Here is a 22,161-nt window from a genome sequence, read left to right as displayed (position 1 = left end):
TTAGGCTATTTTCAAGAAACAAAAGACTCAGAAAGTTTTTCTTATCTCCCCCGTAACTACCTAAAAGAATTCAGGTAAAAAAACTTGTCTCAGGAAGTGAGCTATCACCTTAGCAGAACACAAACTAGGCGGTAGACAGGGAGGAACCTAGAAAAGCCTGTTTGTTGGCCTCCCCTCTGTGGTCTTGTTTCTGTGTGGCCAAACACTTGTTTTCCAAATGTTTGCTCCTTTTCACCTGTGAATTACTTCCCTTCCCTTTTAAGTCTCTGACTTTCCCCACCCCCAACATCGTCCTTTGTCTTTAGCTGAGGATGATATTTAAGGTGAGGGCTTCAGCCATTCTGGCAAGTTATTCGGTTTTCCTGGGTTTCTCCCATGTATACTCATTATTAAACTTTTGTTTGTTTTTTCTCCTGCTAATGTGTCTCATGCCAATTTAATTCTTAGACCAGCTAGAAGAACTTAGAAGGGTAGAGGAAAATTTCTTCCTCCCTACAGTATATACACAAACCTAGATAGTAGAGCCTACAACACACCCAGGCTATACAGTACTAATCTTAAGGGACCACCGTCGTATAGGTGCTCTGCCATTGACGGAAACATTGTTATGCAGCAAGTGATTGTAATCATTTAGTGCTGTTAATCAGATACCATTAAGCTGTACCCACTCTAACTGCAAAATCCATATTTATGGAACTACCCATACGGCTATGTTTGATCAACACAAGTTGCCTTGTCTTTAAATTAAAAACACTTAAATGGACTGCAGTCCAAAAACACCAGGGGATACAATTCACATGATGTAATCAAAACATTCAAATTTGAAAGTTACTAGTGTGCTTGCATGCTAAACCCAAGGCTAATTTAAAGAAATTAATTTGGATCCTTCTCTAATGACAAAGATATCCAGGAGGTGATACATTTTATTGACATAAAGAACACCGGAGGAAGAAATTCTGGATTCATAACATTAATTAAACAAACAAATCATGGTATTTCCTCCTCTAATGCAAGATCTAAATGGTCTTATGAGAATCTTTTGCTCTGACTTTTCTTGTATTACTACACAAATACCTGGTAAAACCCTCAGAGCCCTGTTTCCCACCAAGGGTAATGAATCTGTGGAAGAATCAAAGCAGCCTACATCTGACTCTCAAGCACAAGCCTAACTATGATTGTAAACTAATGCACAGAGCTGTGACGTGCACATGATTCCTATTAAATTATTTCACTGCAAATGTTCCCTATTCAGGGAGAGAGGCACTCTCCTCCATCGCATTTTAGAAAGCAATCAGAGCTTTAAAAGGTCATACCTCCCACTCCAGTTACTCCACTTCTGGGAATCCATCCGAAAAAAAGAATACAAAATTCGAATGAAGGTGCTCAGTGCACTATTTCTCACAATAGTTAAGAGCAGGAAGCTGCTTGAAGGTCCCAACATAGGGCACTAGTGTATTTGCACATTTATTTTTTTCACTCATTCATTCATTCCAAAAAGTATTCCAGGCACTGGGGACATAATAGGGAAAGAAACAAACACAACTCATGCTCTCTTGGAGCTCACCTTCTAGAGGAAGTGATGAACCAGCCTAATAACCATAAAATGAACAGATAAGGACCACCAGCTCCCTGCTGTGATGGAACAAGGCGCTATGCTCTAAGACCCCAGGGCAGAGCAGACAGATCTGTCTAGGGGGCAGGACCGGCTGCCCTGAGCATAGGACATTTGAGCAGATAGCTGAAGGATGAACAGGCGATAACCAAGCCAGGGGGAGGGGAAGCATCTGGGAAGAGGATAAGGCTCAGATGGCTGCAGCAGAGGCTGGAGCCCAGAGAACCAGAGGGAGCATGGGAGGGGGATGAGGCTGGAGAGGCAGCAGCCACGGAAGGCCCTGTAGGCCAAGTTCTCCCAACAGCAATGTGAGGCCTTAACGGATACAATCAAAAGGGCATTTTACAAAGATCTCATGGGCTGCAAGGTGGAGAGCTGAGCAGATTACAGGACATCCTGATGATGTTTTAGCACGTCAGTACAAAACAGAGTTTGTGAATAATCTGAGCAACAAAAGAAAGTAAGTATAATGTGATTAAATATTAAAGGCAAGATACAAAGTTGCCTATAAAATATAAACTCAATTTTATAAAATATGTGGGCTAAAAAAGGCTGGAAGGAAATGCATTAAAAATAGTAACTGGTGGGGCCGGCCCCGTGGCTTACTGGTTAAGTGCACACGCTCCACTACTGACGGCCCAGGTTCGGATCCCGGGCGCACACCGACACACCGCTTCTCCAGCCATGCTGAGGCCACATCCCACATACGGCAACTAGAAGGATGTGCAACTATGACATACAACTATCTACTGGGGCTTTGGGGGAAAAAAAAGAGGAGGATCATCAATAGATGTTAGCTCAGAGCCGGTCTTTCTGAGCAAAAAGAGAAAGATTAGCATGGATGTTAGCTCAGGGATGATCTTCCTCACAAAAAAAAAAAAAAAATTGTAACTGGTTATCTTAGGATACTGAGATTACAAATGATTTTTTTCCTATAATTTTCTGTACTTTCAAAATTTTGTATATAAGTCTGTATCATATTTGTGTGAGAACCTAATTTATATAACCTAATTGATATATTGATATAACCTAAAAGTTTATAGCTATATTTTACAAAGAAAAATCTTCATGCAAAAGTCTTTCATAGCTGTCATAATTTATACTATAAAATATTAATAGAATGCATGACAATAGAAATGCAGTGTAGATCTATTGATTAAATAGAGTATATTTACCTGTAACTATATTAGTATTTAGTTGAACTCCTCCCCAACAGACCTTGAAGTACGGTGAAGATAATTAGCTAAGATCTACAAATCAACCTAAGTTGAGACCAGAATGTTCTTCAAATTTAATTCCATTATAGTTTTGCCGAAGGAATGAGTATTTTTACAACTTCATCAATAAATTCAATTGCTCACATTTGCAAGAAGAGAGGACTGAGGCTACAAACTAATGAACCATCCCACATGACATTATATTATAATTTAGTAAGAGCACATGTACAAGACACTTTCCATATATTTTATCATTCATTCTCACCACTAAACTAAGTCAGATTTGATCAGACTATCTTATGGCCGGTGTAACAGAGGTTCGGAGGCAAAAATCACTTGAGTCAAGTCACAGTAGGAGAGCTTCATCGGGTCAGCAGCTGTCTCTGTCCTATTCTTTCTCATATCCCCAGGGCCTGGGACATAAAAGGTGTTCAATCTGTTGAGCTGAACTCAAGTAGCAGAAGAGTCTGGAGCCAACCCAGGTCTGTTTGGCACTAAAGCTTACGCTCTTGTCAAGAACAGCTCATTTCCCCTCTTCCAGAAACACAGGGAAACCACTGGCGACTGGCATGTTCTTTGTCTTTCCTTCCAGCTGGGTAAATTGTTTCCAGAGGCCAGGTGAACATTTTGCTAGTCTACCTCAGCAGGTATAGATCAAGCTGAGACAGAGACCGTGGGGAGGGTGTGGAGAACACATACCCTCACTCACTGTGGGTGGTCAACCGACCCAACGTATTTGGAGGACAGTTTTTAAAGACAATTAAAGTTTTAAGCACTCATATTCTTGAGACAGCAATTTCAATTCTAGCAATTTATCCCACAGGAAGTCTTGAAGAAGTACGGAAAGATGGAGGCACCAAAACCTTGAGCACAGCATTGTCCATCAAGCAAAAACTGGCTACATAAACTATAGTGCATCCATACAATAGCAAACACAAAGTTTTTAAAAAATATGTACTGAAGAAGAAAGATTTTCAACGTGCGGTAAGTTTAAAAAGATAAATTGATAATTGCATTTGGAATTTCACGTTAAAAAAATAACAAAATTAAAGTGCTATTTTTTAGTATATCATGAAAACATTATGGTGGCCTATGAACCAAACTGTCAATAGTAGTTACCTCTAGAAGAGGAACTATGGGTTACTTAACTCTACATCATATGGGATGTTTAAACTTTCTACAAGATGCTTGTGTTACTTTTGAAAGTAGGGAGGAAACAGATTTTTTTTAAAATATGTGCAGCTCTAAAAATCAGTAAATCTACTAAGTAAAGCCTTGTTTACACTTCTTTTTATTCAACTTAAACATATGTTTGCTTTAAGTAAAACGCTCCACTTTCATTAAGCCAACTGGTGCTCAAACCCCAAAGTGTGTTGATCTGCCACGCATGTCACAGAAGCATCTCGGGTTCAGCCAACATACTAGGACTGTAAGAGAGGGGCCGATTCTTAGGTTAAATCGAGAAACCAATATCCTTTACAAATCAGTCTGCAAACAGAGTCCTAATAAACTAACACACTCATCCTCTCGCCAGCTGTGGCTGGAGCCACACAGAACAGACACGTTACCTGCTTGACTTCATGGGTTGCTCGTACGGTGTCTGCTGAATGGCGTACTCCTGGTACCCTCTCCGAGGCGCCAAGTCAGCCGCGGTGGTCTCGGGGTTTGCGCCTCCTGTTTCCGGGGGCCCAGCCTCCACTGGAACAATCTTAGTAGCACCTGAGATGGAGGCACAACGCACTGCGTATTAAAGAGGCACCGCAAGGGGCCCTGACCCCAGCGCAGGGAGCAGAGCCTGGGAAGTATATTTTTTACTGTATGATACTGTGCAAGGTAAGAGTCTTACCTAGGTTCACACATTTAACTTGTGTGTGTGTGGGGGGGGGCAAGTTTTCTAATAATCTATCAAAATGTCTTTCTGAGGTACACATTCACTTGATCTATTTATTAAAAAAACAAAAACATATATCGGGGCCAGCCCAGTGGCATAGTGGTTAAGCGTGCGCACTCCACTTTGGCAGCCCAGGGTTCGCAGGTTCGGATCCCGGGGGCACACCCACGCACCGCTTGTCAAGCCACGCTATAGCGGCATCCCATATAAAGTAGAGGAAGATGGGCAGGATGTTAGCCCAGGGCCAGTCTTCCTCAGCAAAAAGGAGGAGGATTGGCATGGATGTTAGCTCAGGGCAAGTCTTCCTCACACAAAAAAAAAACACCACCAAAAACATATAGGTAGATATGTACACATATATGTTTACCAGCAAGGTTTTATATAGGACCACATGTGTTAAACTTTACAAAAATGTAAAACTGCATCAAGACAGTAGGGAGTAGTGAATCAGCTGTGAACAGGAATTCAAGCTGCCTGAGCTCCAGTCCCAAATATGACATCAACTCACCATCTCTGGGTCTCTGTTTCCACCCTATTAAGTGAAGGCTTTGAAGGGGAAAAATTCAAATGTCACCTTTCTTGTGCAATTCTATGATGTGAAGTGACAAAGACCTCTTATAGCAGTGGACACTTTATGCGTGTGTGTACTTGTGTGTGTGTGCACACACCCATGCGCATGTATTAATGTACCAAGTGCATTAAAGAAAATGCACCAACCTACCCATTGTTTTCAGGAGTAGCAAAGGAAATTAATTTTACTTTTCACTCCCATTTACAGGAATCTCAAAATACTACCATCAATTTTTAAGAAATTATTATAGAAACTTTCTCCAGAGACAGCTGAGAACAAGAACTGCACACTTGGGATTTTCATTTCCCAGACTAATACTGCTCTGAAGTAGGGTGGGGCAGACAAAGTGACTTCCAGAAAGTTCTTCTAGTCACATAATTTTATATGGCTTATTCTTTACTGATCACCTTACGCTGCACTGAAGTATAAAGAAGCATTTATTCAGTGTTTCATTTTAAATGATGAGTTACTATTAGCACTAAAAACAGATGCTTAAAAGGTTGTGGCTATTCTTAAAATCCTAAACTTGATTTTTTAATTCTATTTACAGCTATCACCCCAATGGATAGGAAAAAATCCATCACTATACTTTGGAATCTACTGTCATAAACTGCTTTTTGTCTGAAGTGTTCTTTCCTGGAAGAGACCTTTTTTAAAAAAGATAGTATAATATATCCACTGGCTATTTTACATGAAAGGAAAAGGAAATGGAAATTTTCCGTATTATAAAATATCTGATGAACCCCGTTAAAAATGCAAAAAAGAAGTTAGGCAGAGGGAACATCATAAGCAGCACAGATTTTGGAGAGGCAGCCTGCATCAGTCTGGTCTGAATGGGTCTGTCTTACACTTCGGACAGCAGCGCAGAGCACATAAGGCAGAAGGGCACATCAGGAGAGGGGCAGGGGGTGGGGAGCTCTCCTTGGTGCTGCTCCCCTGAGTGGCTACTAGAATGACAAGGACAGGTCGCAGTTGTAGAGGTCATGGCGGCAGCACTGGGAACAGCCCTCAGCCCCTTTCCTCCATATGTTGTCTACAACAGCCCCGGGCAGTAACCCATCTGCCATCGCCCCAGATTAACAGGTAATCAAATGGAGAGTGCATTAGTGAGCGAGCTGCTCAGGGTCCCAGGGTCCAAGCTGCCAGGCTGCCCTTGGTACAGACTTGCCACAAGATTCTCGTTCTGTCACTTCCCACTGGTTGTGGTCACCTGGAATAGCTTCATGTGCAGTTAAAACCACACTTATGATGGGCTTCTTCGCTCCGGCAGTCTGCCCCGTCTCCTTTCCCGAGGAGATCTTCTGGACCTTCTCTGTTCTCTGTGTCCGCGGTCTCTTCGGGGCCTTTTCTCGGTCATCCTCCTTATACTTCTTTTCCAGTTCAAGGTCAGATTCGTTACCTAAGGAGGAAATACCGAGATGTATAAAATATCCTTTTATATCAGTGATGGAGGTGAAGAATAAACATAACCCTTTTATGAGATAGTAAAGGAAATACATAGATGTGATATATAGCAATGATATATATACACAGTGATCCACAGCGCTATGCAAGCCACTCTATCACTTCAGGCATCATCTTTGGTTCTTCAGTCTTCCATTTGATTCAATAAATAGTCACTGCACCACCACTGAGGCCCTGGGGATACACTGTTGATAAAGCAGGCATAGCTCCTCCTCTCGTTTTCATGAAACCTAGCAGATTTCAGACTCATTAATAAACAACACTGCAGAGAAGAGATGGTCTCCAAGTTTAGAGTCTAAAAAAGAAATCTTTCACTTATTCAACTTACAGTTATTAGGTACTGTCTGTGTGGCAGGCATGGTGGATATAAAGACGGATAAGGCACAGACCCAGACCCTGCCCTGGAGAGCCCTGGGGTCTGGTGGGAGAGGCAGACATGCAAACAGAGGCAGTCCACGACAGTCCACTGTGCACCGACTGAAATGAGAAGGGGTTCGGGATGATATGGGCAGGGATGGTAGATCCCACCTGAGAGATCAGAGGAGACTTCCTGGAGAGGTAACCCTTCAGTTAAATACAAAAAATAAGCATTTGTAAAGCTATGGTTGGGGGCAACGGAGTGGGTGTGATGAAAAACAGCAAAATTCCACTCTAAGAAAGGATAGCAAAGACAAGGAGTAAACCACTAGCCACAGGTCCTAGGTGGCGACAACTTCACGAAGAAGCAGGGAGATAGAAATAAAACCAGTGGACGGAGTAAAAGCTAGGTCCTACAGGGCCTTGAATGCCCATGAGAAGTCTGGAACCCTCCTTCAGTGAGTGCCAGGGGAGGAAACTCCAGTGCTCATGGAGACCAGTCAAGTAGCGCAAGTGAGTACAGCTGGTTGAGTGGGGCTCGGGTGACAGGACACAGGCCTCAGCTCCACCCAGGGTGTCCTGCCAGGTCACAGGACACAGTCACCTAATCTTTTGACTGTTCAAAGGGAGACTGGAAATCCAGATTTTTACATGAAATCTTCTGAGTTTTCAACATTGACTGTACTCTAAACTTTCTTAAAAGAATGGGGGAGCCAAGCAAAACATCTCTGAGGACACATCTGACCCGCAACCTCTCACCCACCACTCTGGAAGGCAACGGCGAGCCACCGAAGAATCAAGCAGGGGAAAGAAAGGCTGGACTAAATTTGTGCTTTAAATCTGTGCCACCACTGGGGAGGAGGAACAGAATGGGTTCAAAAGACATTCAAACACACTCTTAAAGAATGACCATCTCAGCCACGGACAGAACACCAGCTAACTTCACACGGCTAAACTTGGCATTAGCCTGAGGGGTAAGAAAAGCTTCAATATCAATGTGAAGCATAAAGAAGCTAGCGATCTCCTGAATGCATGCTATTCCAGATTCCCCAGTGAGAAGGAAACAGAAGGAAAGGAGTTTTCTCTTTCTGAGAATCACAGCACAAACCTGAAATGATCTGCCCAAGAAGCTCTTCTTCAGAAGTTATGACAAGTAGACGGGAACATTTCCACAAAGCCCTTTATCAGAGATGAGTGTGGGGTGAGTGGATGGTTGCAGGACAGGCACACAGGCGGGCAGATGAGAGGGGCTTGGAAAGTGCTGGAATGTGGGGTCATCAGGGAGGTGAAGTCGGAACCATGCGGTAATAAGGCAGAAGTTGGAGAAATGACAGAAACCAAAGGGAGACAGCCTGAGGGAACTCGGTAAGCCTGTGCTTCCTAGGATTCAAGTCTGCCTACAGCCAGACCGCACATAGGGTACCAACGAACGCCCAAAGGGAAGAGATAAAACAGAGAAGAACAAATTCCTAGGAAGGCATGCTGGTTGAAGGAATGCACTCGCCAGATGGGGCAAGGAGAAAACTTGGGTAATGGAGCAGACTGATCAAAATAAACACTAATTTTCTATGTTTTATAAATCAGTCCTTTAGTGCTTGTCCCCATAAACCAGGTGCTTGGAACATTTTTAGACCTGGTGGAAACAGTCTTAGGGAATTTTTTTAATTGACTGGAAAAGGTCTGTAGTCATATAACTGGTGTCAGTACTAAACACTGAACTGACAAGAAATATCAGATGAGATCATGAATCAGACAGAACTGTACATTACTCTCCAAGGCCATCCCTTGAAGAACACGATGACTCCTAAAAAGCTAAAGAATGGGGAAAACAAGAGATCTCCAAAGTCCTGCCAGTGCTTATATTCTGGATGTCTGACGAGCATCATGCTTGATGGCAGTTTTTGTTTTACAGTATTTTATTTTTTAGTGGCTATAGTAAAAACATTTCCAAAAGTCTACAAATCACCTGCATCACAGAAGTTCTTTATGTGGCCCGGGTGATACATGTGCATAAATAACTACAGCAGAATATACTCAATGCTGTAAAGAGGCAGAAACAACATATTATGGGATTTTTTTCCTTTTAAAATGACATTTCACTTTATAAAAGAATTCACCACGGGATACGATTCAATATGTGGGAGATATGGCAGGAAAAGATATGTTCACATAAAAAAAAGACCTGAGAATTAGAGCTTGCCACAAGCTGAACTTGGGTTAACAGCGTGAATCAACTAAAAAGCCAAAAGCACACACACCATGTGAGGCTGCATTAATAAGTAGCTGAAGAGATCATAGGTACATTTCTCCCACACTCCACACTGGATCAACTGTATCTAGATTCTACTTTAGGCATCATATGTTAAGAATATTGCAGAATTAGGTGCATGATGATGGTGGACGGGAGTGAATGAGGTTTGGAAGATTAAAAGTCAATAAAGAGACCTGAGTTGGCCTAGATGGGGAAGAGAAGACTGGGTGAGAATCTCATCTCTGACCCTAACCATTACAACAGCTCCTATTAGCGTCCTTGCTTCAGCCACCCCACCCATTCCCAATGCCCGTCCCTCCTCCAGGGAAATGCCCGCCCCCACTGCAGGCACTGAGAATGCTGCTCCAACCACCCTAGCAGCTGGGGCTACAGGATCTCAGTGTGGCTAAAGGGTCTGGGAAGAAGCTGCCAGGGGCTTCTGGGAATGGTTTTCTTCCCTAAGAAGGAAAGAAATGCCCCTCTTCTTCAGCTGGGCATTGCTACACCCACTGCCTGGAACTCAGGCAACCACCAGCAACTACAAGAGATCAAGCAAAAGACCAGGTCAATGCCATGAGGATCATGAAAGGAAAGATGGATCCTGGGACTGTGACGGCAGCGCTGCGCCACTGAACCAACCCTGGAACCACTGATCCCCACACATGCGTTACGTAAGAGAATGGACATGGTCCTTTTCCAACTTGTTTTTAACTGAGGCCTCTACTGACAGTATCTTGACTAACACACTCTCCAAACCATTCTCCATCTTGACCCTAGAGTGCACATTTTAAAATCCAAATCTGACCCTGTCACTTCCATGCTTAAAACTCTTTAATGGCTTCCCTCTCATCTCCATTAAGAGAAAGTATTAGATCAAGTCCTCCAAGATTTGCCATAAATCATCTCTCCCACCATCCCCACACCCTCAAGGCCATGACTCCCAAGCACACACCCACATGTACTCCTCTGCTCATCCCTCTGGGCTCCAATGATACTGAACTACACGTTGACCCAACCACCCCAGGCTGTCTATAGCCTCGACCTTGCACACAGGTCCATGTGATGTGCAACACCCCAATCCACATGTCCCTGCTTGTCCAAATGACAAACTGAAAGGCAGCTCAGATTTACACACACACACATATCAACAGTTGGACTTCCCACACTGCTTTGTAATTATCTGTCCAGATGCCTCTTGTGTACTGTGACCTCCCGGAGGTTAAGTCCATGTCTTCTTGTTTTTTTTCTTTATTTGGTGAGCTAACATCTGTTGTCAATCTTCCTCTTTTTGCTTGAGGAAGACTGTCCCTAGCTAATATCTGTGCCCATCTTCCTCTATTTTGTATGTGGAACACTGCCACAGCATGGCTTGATGAATGGTGTGTAGGTCCGCGCCCAGCATCCAAAGCCGCGAACCCCCAGGCTGCTGAAGTGGAGCATGTGAACTCTAACACTATGCCACCGAGCCAGCCCCTGTCTTCTTGTTATTTTATTGAGCCTAACATAGGCCTATACCAGATAAAGGGCGTAACCTAGACAACAAAGAAGACCTGCTCTGTTGTGCTCAAAATTTGAAGCTAGGACCAATGAACAGAAATCAGCAACAGATTTCAGCTGGGAGAAAGAAATTTCCAACAGTGAGAACTGTCCAACAGGGAAGGTGTGGTTTTTAGAGATGTGTTTCTGAGGAAGGTTTTCAAGAAAGCTTCAAATACCATTTGCGATGCTGTGGGAAAGACTCTGAATCACGGGGGAGGGCAGACTAGACAACCTCTGCATCTCTAAATGCTAAGACCCTCAGCTATAGGGATATGGAGCTCCTACTTAAGGAGGATGGCAGGGAGAAAAGATGAAGGAATGACCAATATGAGACAGTAAAAGAGAAAGCCGAGTAAGACAGTGCGTGATAGGACGATGTACACCTTCTATCCTCCTTACGGCCACCAGCGTCTGGTCTGTGCCGTGTGGGTTCTGATTCTCCCCATTGCAAATGCCTATGTTGAGAGTGGGGCTCTCGTTGTGTCCCCATGGCCCACACCCGACTTTGCAGCAGCTACGGTGGACAGGTCAGACTTACCCTGCACTCCAGCATCCCACCTCAAGCTTGCACAGGGCGTTTTTTAGCATTTTAGCTGAGCTCCTGCTGCCCAGACGTGAACAAGGGTCAATATGGTGGGGGACAACCCACAACCAACAAGGGATGGGAGCCTGCGCATAACTGCTCTGGGCTCCTGACTTGGGGGACAATTCTGGGAGAGATCCTGGAAGAGTCAAACCCCCACTGACCACAGCAGTGAGCCCAATAACAAATTCTTGGTTCTCCTCCTTCCCTGTCCCACCCTCCCCAGTCCTTCACTCCTGCTTCCCGAGATCCCCAACCCTTCGACTGCCTGCAGCCAAGGCTGCTTCCAGGGGAACATAAGCTAAGACTCTCCCCATTCAAGACTACCCCAAATGCACACCTCCAAGCCCCCAAGTCCTTCATCAACTCTCCGTGGCCTCATGCAACATGGATCCTCAGCCCATGCGAGCTACATTCCATTCTCCAGAGCTCCCAAAGTTTCCACACTGAGTTCTCCCACTGATTCAGGCACCACATGGAGGCACTGTACTGAGCAGCCTTAGAAATGATTCTTGGAGATGATCTTAATCAATTCCTTGAGGACGGAAGCACTATGCAAAGAACAAGGATCCCACAGAAAAAGTGTGTGCAGTCAAGGAATAGCAAATAATTCTGGGTAAAACCCCGAGTATGAGAAGGGTGAGCCAAGAGGTGGAGGAAGGGCAGGGAGGGACAGAGCATGAGACACTGGACTACAAATGCAAGTGTCTTATGGGGAGAAATAACGGGCTCTCTATCGCGTTCCTGCACGCCGTCTCTTCACAAGCCCCATGCCCAGCCCTATCCCAGCTGGCACTACTACCTAGTTTTCACTCCCAGCAGCATTTCGAGCACATAGTAGGTGCTCATTACTTGTCTGTGGAAAGCAGGGAGGGTGGAGGGAAAAAGAGAAGGACATCTGAATAAAAGTCCTGTTGGTAACTTTGAGCTCACTCCCTTTTGGACACTGAAATCCTCGTCCCCACTTGCCCTGTTCGTTCACGAATGTCCCTGCATCCTCCCTGGGCCCCTCTTTGCACTTTTACGTCGCCTTTCTCCACTGCACCGCCTCCTGGGCCCAGCCCAGAAGTCATGCAGGGGCGCGCTCTCCCGAGCACCTCAGCTCAACTGCATCATGGCTTCCATGAAGTGACTTTAAATAGTCTCCTGCCTCCTCTGAGTTACTGACTTTTTAAACTTTCTCACTTTTGCCCCCAGGTAATGTCTACATTTCCTCCAGTTTCCTTTTCTTTTCGAAATTCAATAGCTACACAATGGGTTTCGGTCTCCACCTCAAGCATGGTTGCTGGTGGAGCTGTGCTGGGAGCACACTGCAGAGTGGCCGGCCCATACGCAGCAGGGCAGAGGGGCCTGCGAGTGGGAAGACAGGAAGGAGGTAGAGGGGGACACACTGCGATTCGGAGTTAGGGAGGCCAGCACTGGACTCCACTCGACCACTTACAGTGGGACTTCAGAAAAGTGATTAATCACCATAAAATCCCTCATAAAAAATAAAATAATGAAATGGACCTCAAAGGATTGCTGTGAGAATTACATAACAAAATTTATGTGAAAGCCCTTGACACATATTAAACATCCCATCCATGTTCATCTTCTCTATCTTTTGGAAACATTTTTGGGACACTGCCCTGAAGACTCTTCACACCACACTACATCTTCATGACTACTCTCATCCATCTGTCCTAGCAGTCAACCCCGATGGGCACTTAGTCCATTCGGGCTGCTCTAAAAGTATACCACAGACTGGGTGGCTTCAACAGCAAAAAGTTATTTCTCACATTTCCAGAGGCTGGAAGTCCAGGATCAAGGAACGGCACACTAGGTGTCTGGTGAGAGTTCCCTTCCTGGTTCATAGTCAGCAACTTCTTGCTGTGTCCTCACATGGTGAAAGGGGCAAGGGAGCTTTCTGGGGTCTCTTATAAGGGCACTAATCCCATTTATGAGGGCTCTACCGTCATGACCTAATCACCTCTCGAAGGCCTCAACTCCTAATACCATCATCTTTGGGGGTTAGAATTTTAACAGACAAATTTGAGGGGGGACATAAACATTCAGACCATAGCAGGCTTTATTTTAGAAACCATAAAGACCAGATGAAAATTAAGTTAGTTGCCAGAGACAATCTCTGAACAGAAGCTTCCCCACCTCTGCTCCTTGACATCTGGTGGTTCATGACTCCATACAACCCTCTCAGAATGGACTTTGCCTAGAGCAAGAGCATGGCTCTCTATGGGGAGAAATGTGAGAAAGCCCCACCCTCACGTTCTCACAATTAACAAAACCCTCCTCTGTTGGCAGTGTTTGAATTCTTTTAACATCTCTGCCATTCAAATTAAATAAATATATAACATAACATACTAGCTAGCATTAACAACAATTAAAATTAAAAATGTCTTAGGCAATGATACAGTAACACACTAACAATAACAGTAAAAAGTCTGGGTGCTAATCTAGATTCAGTGACACTGAAGATCCAGGGGCAGATGGGACATTGGGAGTCATTTTGTAGAACTGCCTGTCATCAGGCAGTTGTTACCTAACCACTTCAAAGGAACGCTGTCTACACTACCTGTCAATCACTCCAAGGACAGCGACCCCACCACTGCAGCACATACACAGTTTGCACGGTGACAAAAACAAGCAGCCCTGCCCAACCCATCCTGGACAGACAGGAGGGCCCCCTGAGCTTTGAATGAATTGGCTTGATTCAATAAACTGTAGACAGTCTCAACCATGGCTACCATGAGTAAAGCCATCGCCGTGAGCTTTATAGGAAACATGCAGAGTAAAGAGCATTTTGAAGATAGCCACTCTGGTCCAGTGGCCGAGCAGAGTAGCCCCTCTCGACCTTCTGCAAAGGCAGCAACAGAAGAGAAGCATAGTATTAAGCACGTCTGAGTCTCTCCCCACCTCCTACCCAGGCTGTCCTCTTCACCAGCCTCTCCCTCCACTCCAATCTCCTACCCTGGTGTTTTTGGACGTGATATGTGTGGCATATGCTGCAGAACAAAGGAGAGAGCTGCACTTCTGGTTTCCAGTCTCTAGAGGTAACAGTGATTTAATCAGCGTGGGTCCCACTGTTAGCATCCTTGGTCCTTTGGGAGTCGACAGAGAAGAGAATCTCAAGATCTCATGAGGAATCTCCTCTGCCAAGTCCTGGCTCTCAGCCCAGACTCCCCATCCAAACTATCCTAGGATATGTCTGCTCTTCGGGCATACTGTGGGGACACTCACTCACTCCAGACCTGACACTGCTGGAACTCAAGGCAAATTAAACCACCAGGCTCTGTGGACATGCTCACTTTCACGTGCAGAACTCTGCCTGGCTGTGACTGTGAAGGCCAAGTCAATGTGGGGTCTGACTTCAAGTCTGTCTCTTCAGTTTCTCTGCCTGCTTACTAGTTACCCTCTCCTCAGTCTGGTTAAGTATTCATGTCAAGTATTGCTCTTCCAAGAAGAGAATTTCTAATACCAAGTTCAACAATAATTCTTTACTACTTCATAAAACATTCTCTTTATAAGCTTTCTTTTCTCGCTTTCCTCCAATTTCCAAATTTTCTCAGTGTCCTTCTTTATACAAAATATCATTTCTGCAAAGAAGAAAAAGCTAAGAACTTGGAAATTATCCAAGCACTGCAGAATTTATTTGTTCTTTATTAGCTACACACCTGAGTCCGTCTAACTGCAAAGCAAGCACTTCCCACTGCCCTCTCCTGCCTCTGATGGACACAGGAGCAGAAGTTGAGACTAAGCACACATGGAAAGGAACTAACTGAACAGCCGGGCCCCACGGTGGGAGGTGGTGGTCGAGAGGCAAAGCCTAATATCGTCTTAAGGCAGCCAAGAGGACAGATGGGCCTGGCTGGTGGGCCGAGAAGTGACTTCCACGACCATCATTCTGCTTTCTCCATGGGGAAAGGTGCTCTGCTTAGAGGTGGCTCATGCACCACAGCACCTGACTGCTTCTAAACAACCAGTTCCCTCCTCCCCATCTCTCTCTGATGGGGCCCTGGTCTACCTGTGCAGAAGGCTGACTGAGGAAAGTAAAGGCTGGCATCTGACCGGTGCACCTCAGCTAAGTCCCCATAAGTGGGTAGAGGCCATTTGCTCCTGATCACTTTATGCAGATGACCAGCCCCACTTCACTGCCGTCCCGCCTGCCTGCCCGCACTAAAGCACAGTGCGGTCGATCACACAGCTGGCAACCCTGGTGCAACAGACTGCCACTCCAACCCCCTGCATCCAGGGCCAGGCACTTAAAGTCCCATTATGGCTTGTCGATGGCATGCCCAGTTCCTCCGCTCTGCAGCCACGCTCCTTGCTATGAAGAGGCAATTCTTGGAAAGCGAAGAAAACTAGAATTTCGGTTCTGTTCAAACGGGTCAACGTCTATCTTCCCTGCATGGAGACAGACTAAACTCTCTGGCAATAAACACGGCTGGCTAAAAGTGGCCCTCCTGAGTTGGCAGGATACAGGCAGAGAGCCCCAGCTGACACCCAGGCCCCAGGCTGATGCCGATGGGTAATCTGGATAATTTACTCAGCCTCCTTGCAGAGAATGTCCGGTTGAGCCTCTGGGCCTACATTAAGGGCCTGACAAGGAATGGCCCGCGGGTGGACGTCTTCTAATAAATACACCCAGTGTGGAAAATAAAGACACTGATGGAGCTGAGGGAAGGGAGGGCCCAGATCACACTCCAAGTCTTCTAGATCCTGCCTTCAGGATGAACCATCTTCCAAATATCCTACTTCATGTACATGTGTTAATCACACAATTAATTTTAAGGTAGTATTTTATCTTCAAATTGTATTAAATGTCTAAAATATCTTCACTGAGCTCTAGAAAAGACTCTTTATCCAAGAGAAAACAGGACGTAATTTTAGTGAGATCAATAGCTGAAATCTGTCTGAGATCTTAAAAGGCAGAATAGACTGGCTGCCATCAAACCCAACAAGGTCTTTATGGCCCTACCCTGGGTAGGCCAGCCAGGTTACAGGAAAGACCAGTGTTGATCCCATCAGCAACGCTGGGTTTCAGACTGAAACATTTGACAGTGGTCTAAGCCTGCCTGGTATTTTCCTTTAGTTAATAATCATGAGAGGAAGATAAACTATATCACCATAATAACACTACCCTATTTTCTGAGTGGTACGTTACAGTTTGCAAAGGACATTCGTCAACATTAACTAGCACCTGCAACTCTACTATTATATGCACCGTGTGCCTTTTTAACCAATCTTCTCATGTTTCACTTTTTTCTCCAAGGCTCTTATAAATGTGCTCTTCCAGAATACAAGGCCCTCAGCTGAAGAGCCGTCGTCCGTCAAATTGCATATCATGCTGCATCACTGTCTGAATCCGATTTGATCGTCACTGCATTAGGATTGTGGTTTTCAAACATTTTCTTCAGCGAAAGGACCTTTTTCAAGTGAATTCTTTAGGCAATGTCAATGTAAACAATCAATAAAAGAGTGCGACTTCTCTGGTTAAGGTGGGTGGGTCCACGCCAGCTCCCCTCGCCATCCCTCATACTGCCCTCCCTATCCCTCCATCCTCAGTCACAAGCACCTCTGAAGAGCCCTAGAAAAGCCTTAAAACTACTGGATGAGGATGGGCAAGGCGCTGTGTCAAATACCACTTTAACTACAGCCACTGCTCTGAGCTGCCATGGTGGAGTTGAGGGTATATGAGCTAAAACCCAACCTCTGCCTTCCAGCTGGATCAATCTGGAACTCTAAACTTATGGTCCGCATCTACAAAACAAGTCATTGTGAGGTTCAAGTGAGGGAGGGGTCACAGAATCATCTCGCACGGTGAAGCACACACAGTCAGCCTCAGGACACACTGGTTGAACGTGGGGCCGATGATTTCACACTTAAAGACACATGCACACGTCCAACTCAGGTCTGAGGCTGGAATTACCGCTTCCTTATGGTTCTGTTTGGTTTGTGCTGATAAAGGAGAGCCCAGCGGAGTGCATCCCTCCCACTTCCCCCAGTCCTGTGTGTTTTGCCGAGTCACTGACGTTCTGGGAACTATAACTTTTAATTTCTTGACATCTGTGCATTATTACTCTTCAACCCCAGCGCATTAACATAATTCTTTATATTTCATTTCCTTTTGAAAAGACAGCATATTAAAAAGCGATGACACTGCATAATGTGGAATGCAAACCCCAGCATGGAGATTTCACAGGTGGGTGTGCACGCCCCGTGGTGCTGAGTGCCCCCACTCCTACAGCAGTGCCCGGCACCTCACACTCGGGGAGGTGTCCTGACTACAAAACTGGAGGCAGCGGTGCTTAAGGTGCAGAGACCAAGCATGTATCCCATTTTAAGGGTAATGAGCAAAAATCCAGTGTACCAGGTGTTCTAGGAAGTTCCCATTTGCCCCTCCAGGCCCACCTTCCATCCTTCTCCAGCCAGCTCCCAGAGGCTGACCTGTAAGGGTCACACAGGAGCTCCATTGCTCTCTGGCTTTCCATTGGGTTTGGCCAGTGGAGGCACCAGCAGGAGGTGGGAGGGAGCAGAGTAGGGGTGTGTGTTCATCCTCCAGGCTCCCTCCCTGCCCTGTCATCTCAGGTTCACATCATCCTCTACCAAAGGCCACAGCGCTCTCCCTTGGAGCGCAGGTGACGGCTCTCCCCTCCTGTCTCTTTACCTAGGGTGATAACAACTCGGTAAGTCTGTGCTTCCTTCAATTCAAGCCATTCCCAGCTTCCTCCAGGACCTAAACCTGCCCACACCTTTACGAATAATCCCTGTACTAAACTCTCAAGCTGCCAACGTGAGTGTGCCATCTGCACCCTGCCAGCTCCATGCAGTGATCCTTTCAGTCGTCTCTAGATGACTCCTCTTCCCATCCCCAATCTTATCTTGGTTCCCTCCCATTTCAAGCATCTTCCACTGACATGGCTCCTACTCAGGTCAGTACAAGGCACATTCCCAGGACCAATGACTCTTTATCCCGCCTTGGTCTCATTTAATTCCCTGCATCACTTACCATTGCTGACCCATCCTTACCTCCCGTAAAGGCAACCTTCCTGCTCTCCCAGCCCTCTAGATGCTCAGCAGCAAGGCCCTCAGGAGGCCGCCCTTGCTGTTTTGTTCTGCTTCCATCCAGTCCCCTGATGACCATCCACTTGTGCCCTCACCTGCTGAGTGCTCAAGCCCAGCCCTCCTGCCAGCACCACACCCAGGTGGTAACATCCCCTTGGACTCCCACAGTCCACCAAACTCAACATGTGACCAGAACTAACTCATCCTCTTTCTCCCAAACCTGCCTCTCCCTTGGGTTCTTAAGATTAGCAGGGGCTACCCTCCAGTCTAACACCCAAGCCAAAACCTAGGCCACCTCCCACTCGCTCCTTCTTGCTTTCTGCCCACTCCAACCTCTGCGCAGGTCCTGGGAATCACACCTCCTCAACAGCTCTAGAATAGCTCCTTCTTTTCACCCCCACTGCCACTGCTGAATTCAGATACTGTAGACCCTCAACTGGCCCTCGGCGCCAGCCTCCTACACCATCTCCACACTGACCATGTGTGGCCAGAGGGCTCCTCTGAGCCTTAACGAACGCTATTCCCTCTTCCAGTGCTGGCACTGCACATCTCTTCCCCTCTTCTCCGTCCTCACCTCCACCCCCACTCTTTAGAATATGAGGCCCATGTGGCCTGCAAACCTCTGCCCGAGCTCTCCCTGACCACCACCCTGCTCTCCCAGGCTGCTTCTGAAGCACCTTCTCTGAGCTCCCTTAAGACCCTGTGTAACCTGTACAGGTGCTCATCATGCTTACCCCAAAGGGTCAGTGTCATTTTCTGCCCAGCCCACTAAACTCTGAGCCACTTTACTGCACACACCTCTGTTTGCTCAACATCAAATAGCCGGCAACCACCACATGCCTGGTCCACAAACAGTAGGTGCTCAATCAATGCTTCTGATGGATTAATGAATGACCTACAGCGGGGGTTCAAAAATATTCCCATTTTTCTCAGCCCCTCACTACACATGCACACATACACACACGGGCGTGCACTCACACACACACCCTTAACTCTGATGAGCCTCTCTGACCTTGCTGAGAAAAATAAAGCCCATCTGACACAAAATCTCTCAAGTAAGTTCCTTTTACCTCAAAATCTCCTTGCTCCTTGCTCACCATCCCCTCCTCTCCTAGAAGCATCTTTGGGAGGGATGCTGCTCATTCCCCAACCCCACACTCCTAGCCAGAAGGATCTGCATCTGTGTTTTTACCCTTGAAATTACCCACAGGACTTCACAGAGTCCCGTCACGTAATAACATTCAAACAAGGCAGGCTGGCTTGGTAATGGGCAGATGAAGAGTTAACTATACATGCAACCATACATTTGTAGAAATTACTTCATACGCATTCATTTATAATTAACACTGCACTAATATTCTAAAGTACCTATTCCAAATTGCCCAAGAACTAATTAAATCTCGGAACACCCTAGAGAGTCAAGTGTTATCAGCCACATTAATAAAAGGCCCAGAACAGTTGTCAGAACAGCAGACTGATAAGGGATTATGTTCTGGGACTCTGCCACCAATTCATTCCACACTGCTAATACAGCAGTTTAAGAAACTTATTAGCCCGCAATAATTCTATCTAACCTGCTGAATATGCCTCACTCTCGCTCTCCCTCTTCCCTCAGGCTTTCTCGCATCTTCCTGCCTCTCCTGCTTTGAGGAAGGCCAGGAGAGCACCTGCTTCCAGCACAGTGTCCCCATAGAGAGACAGCTATGAAAATAAGCGTATGTAAGACAGGAGGCCTTCATCTTCCAGAGATCACACATTCTCACCACATACCAACTGCAGTGAACTACCCAGCATTCCTCAAATGCACCCGCATCCCTGCACCTGCAGGCTTTTGCATGAGCCATTATGAGAGAAATGCCTATCCCATGTCCTCCCCACCCCCCACAATGCCAAGTCATCCTTAGAAAGGGAGTTCATGGCCCCCTCTTCAGGAAGCCCTCCAGGATGCACCCCACGGATGGATGGTCCTGCCCTGTCCCCTGTGCACTGAGTTCACCCCTCCACCACCTTTTGTTATTTATTCACCTCTCTGTCCTCCTCCCCAGACATGCAGCTGCTCAAGGGAAGAGACTCGTCTTACTCAACTTTGATCCCCAAAGTCTAGCTTGGTGCCCAACAACAGCATAAGCCCAGTAAGCAGGAGGAAAAGGAGAAGAGAGTCTGCCACTGCAGGGATCTCACTCAGCCCTCTGCTTAGCTAGCCTCCTCGGCAGCCTGGAAGCACCAAGCACAGCAGCAAATGTGTCTTTAAAGGCTGTTGGACCACGGGCCATGGGCCGCCCATTCCAGCTCTCCCCAGCTCTCAGGGCTTGTCACTGTGAAAGAAAGCACTCCTTTTCAAAACAGGGGTCATAACACATAGCAGCTACTTGTCTTGGGGAACCATTAATTAGAGCAAAGGCCCACCGTGTCACAGGCTCCGTCAGACCCTATCAAGTCCCTCCATGCCAGACACAGTAAGCAGTCCATAACTTCAGATGGAAAACGCAATGGGGCTGCTCCCTTGACTCCTGCACCCACAGAACAGGCTTCCACCACAGGGTCACTGAGAGCAGCACAGCCCCACGCTGGCCTCCAAGATGCTGAACAAGGATGTCTTCCTTCAAAAGTCCTGGCAAAAACTCCTGCTGGGGTGGGATTTTGTTAGTTCCTCCTCTCCCCTCCCTGCCCCCACCAGGGAAAAGGCATTGAGTGCCATTGGTTACCCAAGAGTCACAGCAAGCCAGCAGTAGGGAGAGTGAGGCACACAGTGGCAGCTGTTTCTGACTTATGTCACATGTCTCACGTTGGGAGACTTAATTACTGACAGGGCCGGAGGTTTTCATTCAGGTGGCCCTCGGCCGGGCCAGGGTGGAGATTTGGAGGACCAGCATCCAGAAGATGGCTGGATCCACATGACAAGAGCTTGAGCTCAGAAGTCTAAGGGACCTGGATTCATATAATCACTAGCTGGCCTCGGGCAACTTCCTTCGCCTAGCAGAGCCTCTGTTTCTTCCTCTACGGGACGAGATGGCAGCACTACCTTGATGTCTAGCAGGAGGGTCAGAATAGAGCTCAGCACCCTGACAGCAGCTGTTACAGGTGGGCACACAGTAAAGGAGGCATCATCATCACCGTGGAGCCCAGCTGGGGCCAGTGTGCATCACAGTCCCGCTGACCCAGGTCTGAGATTCTACAGACCTATGGGAAGTTCTGGACTGGCTCGCCTCTGCACATTTTGGAAGCAGGTACACACACGTCTGTAAAGATGAGCAGCCTGACCCATACCCAGATCTTGCTCATCCAGTGCCCATCTCCAGGGCCTCCTGCAACTCCTCATGGGCTCAAGGCTGTAGGTCCTGCACTCTCTTCCTTCCCTAAACAACTCTGGTAATGTATCCTGTTATCACTTACCTGTAGTTCACTGAAAGTATCAGAAGCTACTAGAGTAGTAAGGTCACACGCAGATATCTCCACTCAGTAGACGTTTACCAGGGCTGCCTACACTGCAGTGCTGGCCTCGAGCAATGAGAAAGAGTTAGCTAGCTGGCTTAGGGGGTGAGGGAGGCCTTCCAGGAGGAAAAAGCTGCCTGCACAAAAGAATCCATGGGACAAGTGGGGCAAAAAGCACACAGAGG

The 22,161-nt window shown here is 46.4% G+C and overlaps 1 protein-coding gene across 7 annotated transcripts in view; it reads right to left on the bottom strand.

The window, feature by feature from the left end:
• Positions 1–22,161, bottom strand: part of ZFAT (zinc finger and AT-hook domain containing) — a 204,346-nt gene that overhangs the window by 120,856 nt on the left and 61,329 nt on the right. For all 7 annotated transcript variants that reach the window (XM_004431048.3, XM_087447423.1, XM_087447421.1 and 4 more), the window contains 2 exons: positions 6,502–6,690; positions 4,398–4,548 (listed from right to left, as the gene is read on the bottom strand). In XM_004431048.3, coding sequence (XP_004431105.1) covers positions 4,398–4,548; positions 6,502–6,690 — 340 coding nt within the window. The remainder of the gene's footprint in view (positions 1–4,397; positions 4,549–6,501; positions 6,691–22,161) is intronic.

This window comes from Ceratotherium simum, chromosome 23, assembly GCF_057802395.1.
Source record: "Ceratotherium simum simum isolate JZ-2026a chromosome 23, ASM5780239v1, whole genome shotgun sequence".
NCBI classification, from domain to species: domain Eukaryota; kingdom Metazoa; phylum Chordata; class Mammalia; order Perissodactyla; family Rhinocerotidae; genus Ceratotherium; species Ceratotherium simum.
The sequence above is the reverse complement of the archived record's forward strand: the minus strand, read 5'-3'. Positions and strand labels throughout refer to the sequence as shown.